General features: G+C 42.0%; 1 protein-coding gene across 1 annotated transcript; it reads right to left on the bottom strand.

Annotated features, from left to right (window-relative positions):
* Window positions 1-3,091: 3,091 nt before the first annotated feature.
* On the bottom strand, window positions 3,092-8,855 carry APOBEC1 (apolipoprotein B mRNA editing enzyme catalytic subunit 1). The gene is made up of 5 exons (XM_006069764.4): window positions 8,663-8,855; window positions 7,064-7,091; window positions 4,891-5,288; window positions 4,019-4,137; window positions 3,092-3,373 (listed from the first exon to the last, which is right to left on the bottom strand). The coding sequence occupies exons 1-5, from the start codon at window positions 8,676-8,678 to the stop codon at window positions 3,224-3,226; spliced, it is 711 nt and encodes a 236-aa protein (XP_006069826.3). The 5' UTR covers window positions 8,679-8,855; the 3' UTR covers window positions 3,092-3,223.
* Window positions 8,856-9,073: the final 218 nt, after the last annotated feature.

The raw sequence follows: 9,073 nt of genomic DNA, 5'->3' as shown, positions 1-9,073 counted from the left end.
CCCAAAGAGACTGCCTTATCCCCATGCCAACCCAGGAAGGCAAGCCAGACTGAACCAGTCTGACCCTATTATGGAAAGTGATCCTGTGTTGCTTACTGGCACACCCTGCATTCTTTGGGGGGTGGGGGGAGGAAAGAGCACATTTCTCTTTAGTTTCATTTCTGCCATGGTGTTGCCTGTCTGACCCTGGCCAATTGCAAAAGGTTTCTGTTTCCTAGCCTCCTTGTTATGCAAACACATCATGTGTTCACCATTTCCTCTTCTTCCTTGGCACATGTCTGGACTTGTCTCTTAGCCACCCTTAGAGCTAGGTGGGGCCGCAGATCTGATCTTTGCTGAGTGACCTTTGCAAAGGTCAGAAGTGACATTTGCCATCTCCAGTCCTTGATTCTGAAAAAGACCTTTCACACTGCAAAATGCTTTCTTTCTCTGTGTGGCCCCTGCCCCGCTCCCACCTCCTGTGAGCCAGCTGATGTAGAGAACTCAATAGAGGACTCCAAGGCCATAGGAGATGGTGCAGTCATCAGATGGAAGGAACTGAGGCCCCTGAGTTACTTCAGGGAGAAACAACATTTACCCAAGTGACATTAGACTGCAAAGGGAGTGAGAAATAACCCTTTTCTATGACTTAGCGACTAAACAACAGCAACAATGTGCGGATGCTAGATTGTCCTGTGTTTCCCTTTAGCATCTTCTGAGAAATTGGCTCCATGTCATTATCTAGCTTGAAGTCACAGCCAAAGTCCCTACATGTCAAATCCAAGATGGCCTCTCTTGAGTCTCATTTCCTGGAATTCAGAATTCCTTCTATGCCCCACCCCCTCCACCACTGAATCATGGCTAGCCAGTGTGATCCAAGAACACTGCAGAAGAAATACTATATGACTCCCAGACTCGGTAATTTCCACCTTGGTCTGTCTTAGGCCACTTGCTCTGTAGGAAGCCAGCCACTGTGTCATGAGGACATTTAAGTAGCGCTGTGGAGATACCTGCTGTTGTTTAGTTGCTAAGTCCTGTCTGACTCCTTTGAAACCCCATGGACTGTAACCTGGCAGGCTCCTCTGTCAGTGGGGTCCTCCAGGCAAGAATATTGGAATGGGTTGCCATTTCCTTCTCCAGGGGATCTTCCTGACCCAGGGATCGAATCTGCATCTCCTGCACTTGCAGGTGGGTTCTTTACCGCAGAGCCACCAGGGAAGCCCATGGAAAGACCTACACGGTGAGAAACTGAGGACCCCCCCCACCGCCCACAGGTGCCCACTTGCATCCACGTGTGTGCCCCCTGGGAAGCACATTCTGTGGCCTCAGTCGTGTCTAGAGATGACTGCGATCCTGGCTGACAGCTTGGCTGCAACCTCATGAGATATCCTGAGCCACCAACACACAAGTGACTCCTGAATACCTGACCCAGAGAAATGGTGACATCATAAATACTCACTGTTATTTTAAGCCTGCAAAGTAGTGGGGAAATTTGTGATACAGCAGTAGATAATACTATCTGTGATACTGCTGCTTGTGAAAATCTCTTCAGGGACTTCCCTGATGGTCTAGTGGTGCAGACTCCACGCTTCCAAAGGAGGGGACGCAGGTTCAGTCCCTGGTCAGGGAACTAGATTCCATATGCCACGACTCAAAGTTCACATGCCACAACCAAACATCTCACATGCTGCAAAGAAGACTCGGCACAGCCAAATAAATAAATAAGCAAAAATAAAATATTTTTTTCTAAAGAGAATTTCTATATTGTTTTTAAAAATCTTTCCCCCAGTATTATTGAACATAACTGATACATAACATTGCATAAATTTAAGTGTACAACATAATGACTTGATATATGTTGCAAAATGATTACCAAATTAACTAAGTGGCCACCTGATGCAGAGAGCTGACTCATTTGAAAAGACCCTGATGCTGGGAAAGATTGAGGGTGGGAGGAGAAGGGGACGATAGAGGATGAGATGATTGGATGGCATCACCAACGCAATGGAAATGGGTTTGGGTGGACTCCGAGAGTTGGTGATGGACAGGGAGACCTGGCGTGCTGCGGTTCATGGGGTCGCGAAGAGTTGGACATGACTGAGCGACTGAACTGAACTGAACACATCCATCACCTCACATAGTTACACTTCTTTGTGTGTTATAAGAACTTTTAAGATCTACTCTTAGAAAATCTCAGGTACACAACACAGTACAAACTATAATCATCATTCTATACCTTACCTTCCCAGAATTTATTAGTCTCAAAACTGCAGGTTTGCCCAGGAATTCCCTGGTGGTTAGAACTCTGTGCTTTCACTGCCAAAGGCCTGGGTTCCATCCTGTGTCAGGGAACTTAGATCCAACAAGCCACTAGGCTCAGCAAAAAAAAAAACACTGTGAAAATTTGTGCTCTCTGACAACTTTCACTTCTGCCCCTGGTAACCACTAACCTGCTCTCTTTCTATGAGTTCAGTTTTTCTAGAGTCCATATGTTAGTGAGATCATATAGTAGCTGTCTTTGTTTGACTTATTATAAATAGCAAAATGCCTTCAAGTTTCATCTATGTTGTTGCAAAGGGCAGGATTTCTTCTTTTTCATGGCTATGTAACATTCTATTGTGTATATACATACCACAGTATACCACATCTTCTTTATCCACTCATCTACTGGTGTATACTTAGACTATTTTTGTGTCTTGGCTATTGTAAACAATACCACAAGGAACATGGAAGTGATTTCATTTCCTTCAGGTGTATAAGGATTGCTTTGGCCCTTAGGATCTTTTGTTGTTCCATGCAAAATTTAGGATTTTTTAAAAAATTTTGTAAAAATGCCTTTGGAATCTTGATAGGGGTTGCATTGAATTTATAGATGGCTTTGTGTAGTAGGGATTTTTTTAACAATATTAACTCTTCCAATCCATGACCATGGGATGTCTTTCCATTTATTTGTGTCTTCTTCAATCTGTTTCATCAATGCCTTATAGATTTCCATGTACAGATCTTTCACATCCTTGGTTAAATTATTTCATATCCTTGGTTAAATTAGTTCCTAAGTATTTTATTGTTTTTCATGTTATTGTAAGTGGAATTGTTTCCTTTAATTCCTTTCCAGATGATTTGCCATTAGTGTACAGAAATATACAAAAATATCTAAAAATATCTCAGTTCTAATGGTGCTTACTCTTTAGTGGGTCATCAGGGCCTATTCATGAAACAGTATGTACACAATAATTCATTCTATTCATCTCCAAGTCATAGGAAGTTGTATCATCCCCGTCGCTAAAAGGATATAGGGTGGAATCATTTGGTAATGACAATTTTGAAGAATAAGTCTGAACACTATGAGCTGATTCTGATATCTTCTTGAAATCTGTAAGCAGGGAGGGAGACCCTGAAATAAAAAAATAGGTTAGAATAATAATTTTATTAATGCCAGGAACATTTTAAAACATCATTTGGAAGACCACTGAACTACTTGCAAGAGAATACAAATGGGTCACCTACATTCCTTCAGTAAGATGACACACATCAAAAAGGAAAAAGGATATCTGCAATTCAGTATAACCAGTATGCATTGTAACAACAACAGTGATGATGATGATTAAATCTAATTATGGCGCCCACCTATATCTTGAGCTTTCCTGGTGGCTCAGTGGTAAAAAATCTGCTCGCCAAAGAAGGAATGCAGGTTTGATCCCTGGGTTGGGAAGATCCCCTGGAGATGGATATGGCAACCCACTCCAGTATTCTTGCCTGGGAAATCCCATGGACAGGGGAGCATGGCAGGCTACAGTACATGGATCACAAAAGAGTTGACCATCACCTATATCTTAGATCAGTTTATCCATTCCCTTTCCCCTCTTATTTGCCACAAAGAGGTTATCTTGCTCACATTTTAAAAAGATAAGTCAATAACTAAATCTCAATATAAATGGCAAAGTGATGGTGAGAAGAGCACATATTAAAATAATCAGGAGAGAACTTTGAAGAAAGATGCTTCTTTTTGCATCAGAATCTGTCCATTGCAGTAACTTACTGAAATGATACAGTGGAGTTCCAGTGCATACAAGTTCATCCACACAGGGGGATATCTTGGCCAGTGAGCTTCTTTCCCACGGGGGTAGTTGACAAAATTCCTCCAGCAGTACTCATACTCTAAGGAAACACAAATCTTGGTTCATTCAACACATACAACAGAAAGTTGAATCCAACTTAAAAATGTACCATATATAAATCCCTCTGGCCTATTTCCTGCTGGAGAAGGGCTAGATTCTTCCAGCATCCCTAAAAAGAACTGGAGTGGGTGGCCATTCCCTTCTCCAGGGGATCTTCCTGACTCAGGGAATAGAACCTGGGTCTCCTGCCTTGCAGACAGATTCTTTACCTTCTGAGCGACCAGGGAAGTTTCCCAAAAGGAATTCAGCAATTCGTTGTAAGATGGTAGAGAGGGGGCTTTGCTCGTGGCTAGTGGTAAAGAATCCACTTTTCAATGCAGGAGATGTGGTTCAGTCCCTGATCCGAAAGCCACAACTCTAGAGCCTACGCTCTAGAGCCCAGGAGGCACAACTACTGAAGGCTGAGCACCCTAGAGACCTTGCTCAGCAACAAGAGAAGCCACCACAATGAGAAGCCAGAGCACCGCCAGTGGAGAAGAGCTCACGCAGTGATGAAGACCCGGCACAGCCAAAAATAAATAAATTAATTAATAAAATAAATAAGGAGCAAGGAAAAGAGCCATCTCTTTGATGCTTTCTTTGCTATGAATTTCAGAAGTGGGCTTTTATTCTACTTTGGGCTTTCACTTCTAAGACTTCCAGTCCGGGATAATCCAGTCTCCTGGCCTAGAAACATACCACCACCACCACAGCCTCTCATAAACACCTAAGATTCTTGGTGTGTTGTTTTCACCTGGGGCTCTCATGACCTGGATAGTCACACCGCTGTGAAACAGGTCTTTGAGTCCTTGCCGGTTTTGCGGATCCATGTGCTGGAAAAGCCGTGCTATGTAAATAACTAGGGTCACGTTAGGATGCTGATTCAAAAACTCTCTAATGGCTTTGGAGCATTCCCAGCAGGGACTCCAGGACAAGTACCAGAAGATGAAGCAGCGGATGGATGGGCAAAAATATCTTTCTGAAGCAATTTTTTCTATAAAATTGCGTTCAACATGCTTGGTGGTGTTTTTGCCCGAGTGTCGCCAGACGTCCCGGTTGTTGCCCCATTGGATTTCATAGAGCAGACAGGCCTCTTTACAGAATTTTCTGGGGTCAAAGGAGAATTCAAATTCCCAGGGTTCAATTCTTCTCCTGAAATATAAAAAGCACCCCCCACCATGTTGTCATGTCATCATTTGAGAGAAGACAAAAGGAGAAGAGGGTGGCAGAAGATGAGATGGTTAGATAGCATCACCAACTCAATGGACACAAATTTGAGCAAACTCTGGGAGAGAGTGAAGGACAGGGAAGCCTGGCGTGCTGTCGTCCGTGGGGTCGCAAAGAGTCCGACGTGACTTGGCGACTGAACAACAACAGAAATAATTTCTTCTCCTTTTCTATCAGGCAAACCTAAAACATGACATCTCAGGAATTTTTTTTCTATTCTGTATCTCAAAGTTATCTGGGGAGGTCTGTTTGCATTATCAGAGTTTCTCTCACAAACAGGGAATAGGTTTTTCCCAACTCACGTTCTTGGGTTACCACTCTCTATTACCACTGCTTGGTAGTCTTGAATTCAGGTGTAAATATGTCTCTGTGTCTCTTTTAAAGTTTTCTTACTATATTCTAATCTTATTTATTTCGGCCTCACAGCTTGCAGAATCTTAGTTCCCAGCACTAGGGATTGAACCTGGCCCTCAGTGGTGAAAGCGCTGACTCCTAACCACTGGACTGCCGGGGAAGTCCCTCTGAACTTTCTGTCTCACACTTAGAGGTGACCTGTCCCACTCAATCTTCATTATTCCTCAATGGAATAGTTTTTTTTTTTTTTTTTTTTCAGGTGTGGAATCCTCAAATTGCCAACAGGAGTCTATTACCAACTCTGAGAAGAAAGTAATTTAGCCTCAGGATTCTTCCACATTCAATTCTGTGTATACTAATTCCTCATAAGAAAGAAATTAAAATTTCTCTCGAGGACATCTTTAGACATAACACTCTCTGTGGGTCAAAGTTATGACTCAGGGAAAATTCAGAATTTTGCCAAGGACTCTGCAGTATGGTTGAGTCATAAGTTTATTACATTCTCATATTCTCCACTCATTCCTAAAGGATCACTTAATTTATTTTATAGAGTAATCCTCCCACCCGTCAAGAGATAAGATGTTCCCTGACAAATCTCTCTGTTCTAAACATGGATGAGGGCAGCGGGGAGGAAGGAGAGGGTGAGATGAATGGTGAGAGTAGCATGGAAGCGACTCAGAGAACGCAAACCAGGGCACTTTAACAACCTAGAGGAGTGAGATGGGGTGGGAGGTGGAAGGGAAGTTCAAGAGGGAAAGGACACATGTACATCTATGGCTAATTCCTGTTGATGTATGGCAGAAATGAAACCAATATTGTAAAGCAATCATCAATCAATTAAAAATAAATGCAGTTTTTAAATAGGTCTAGGGAATTGCCTGGCAGTCCAGTGGTTAGGACTCCGTTCTTCCATTGCTGGGGGACCTGGGTTCAATCCTTGATTGGGAAACTAAGATCTCCCAAACTATGTGGAATAGTAAAATTAAAAAAAAAAAAAAGGTCTAGAAAATGGGAATAGGGTTTAAAATAGGAAGATCAAAGTGACAAACCAGTTTGCTGAAGTTTTCACTAATTTCTATGAAAACTTGTGATTTAAAGGGAGAAAAACAATAGTAAGAGAATAACAAAGGAGAGCTGGAAGATAGTTGTTTTCAACTGAAACCAAAAGGCATAGGAGGGAAGACACAGGAAGCAATAGTAAGCATAAGGAATGGAGTTGCAAAAACAAAGAATGGGAGCATCAGAAAAGAGGAAAGGAACAATAAGGAAATTGTAGTCCTCCCCCTCCTAAATGCTCATCTATTCTGGGTTGAATTAAATGTGCACTATGATAGTAGAATTCTTACCTCAATGTGGGATCTCCCGCTGGAGGACCTGTTGACCAAGAGATGATCATGTCAAGTAACACCCATATGTACAAATCGAACCACTAAGAAAAAAGGCTCTATTCTTCTAAATCCACCAATCATATCAGAAAATGCAGTTGGAAGATTCTCTCTTGGGATTTCCCTGGTGGACCAGTGGTTAAAACTCCCTGCTTGCGCTGCAGGGACAGGGGTGCAATCTCTGCTTTTGAACCTAAGATGCGGCATACTGCACGGTGTGGCCAAAATCAAAAGCCAACACACACAAAAAGGCATCAGGTGCCAAGTAAATGTGTCTAAAGCACTGTTTTAGTCATCTCTGTGTTATTCACAGGGCTTCCCAGGTGGCTCAGTGGTAAAGAATCCGCCTGCCAATGCGGGAACCGTAGGAGACTCAGGTTTGATCCCTGGGTCTGGAAGATTCCCTGGAGGAGGAAATGGCAACCCACTCCAGTATTCTTGCCTGAGAAATCCCATGGAAAGAAGAGCCTGGTGGGCTACAGTCCACAGGGCCGCAAAACGTCAGACACAACTGAACATGCACGCATGCTATTCACAAATTCTCCAAATATTTTGTCGTATTAAAAAAAAATACACAGTAAACTATTAAAAACCATATTGGAAAAGAGAAAAATCTAAAATAAAAAAAATCAACCTCAATTTCCTTAGCTGGGAATTCAAGACTCTCAACAGTATGTCTTCAAATTTGTTTTTGAGGGTGGGGAGAGGGATAAATTTGGGAGATTGGAATTGACATATACACATTACTATATATAAAATAGATAATAAGGACCTACACTGTATAGCGCAGGGAACTCTACTCAGTGCTCTGTAATGACCTATATGGGAAAAAAAGCTAAAAAGAGTGCATATATATATATAACTGTTTCACTTTGCTGTACACTTGAAACTAATACAACATTGTAAAGCAACTGTAGTCCATTAAAAAAAAAAAAAAAGCAAATTTGCTTTCTAATCACATTGCTGATTGCTTCCAAAAACTCTTCTGTAGCCTAATCAATTCATTCATTTTATTCCACACACAATCTTTGGAAAATTCTCTTAAACTCCTGGTGTCAGTCAAACAGGAATCTCCTTCTCTTTGCCAACCAAAATTCTGCCCTTTCAAGACCAAGTTCAAAACCCACCTCATCTGAAAATCATTTCCTTCCACCACCTGGTGTTCTTCCTTCCCCACAAATTTTTCTAACACTAAGTAATGGAACTTTAAATAATCCATTAACATGCCCTGGTGCTAGAACTTCAGCTGCTATCTTAAATTTTCATCTAGGAGTCATATTTTTTAACTTAAGTTTTTTTTATTATGATGAAACAAGCATTGCTTTAGTGTCATCTGATCAAAATCATTTACAGTATGAACAGATGGTATTAATAATCACACCACCACCGATAAGAACTCCTGTTTAAGAATAATATGAAGATATTAATAAATAGGAAAGTTGGAAAATGTTCATGAATACAAGCATGAACCAGACACATACGCACACACATATAGGCAAGCACACACAGAGTTTTGGAGTTTTTCAAGAATATGGAGATTTCGGGCCCCCGACCATTTACCTCTGTCAGAAGCCATGGTGCTCTGTCTCTGGACTTTTTCCTCTGGAGTTATATTGTGCTAATCGCTGCTGCCAGCAACCTGCCCGAACATAGTTTCTGCAGGTGTGACCACTGCCACCTGTTTGATCAGAGGATGACTCATTCCTGAGTCTCAGGCAGATACTAGGTATCTAGACTGTACAGAGGTCAAACTAGTCAATCCTAAAAGAAACCAACTCTGACTGTTGCTGAACCTGAAGCTCCAATACTTTGGCCACTTGATGCGAAGAGCCGACTCATTGGAAAAGACTCTGATACTGGGAAAGGTTGAAGGCAAATGGAATAGGGGGTGGCAGAGGATGAGATGGTTAGATAGCATCACCAACTAAATGGACAAACTCTGGGAGATGGTGAAGGACAGGAAAGCCTGGC

This window comes from Bubalus bubalis, chromosome 4 (genome assembly GCF_019923935.1).
Source record: "Bubalus bubalis isolate 160015118507 breed Murrah chromosome 4, NDDB_SH_1, whole genome shotgun sequence".
Taxonomy (NCBI): domain Eukaryota; kingdom Metazoa; phylum Chordata; class Mammalia; order Artiodactyla; family Bovidae; genus Bubalus; species Bubalus bubalis.
The sequence above is the reverse complement of the archived record's forward strand: the minus strand, read 5'-3'. Positions and strand labels throughout refer to the sequence as shown.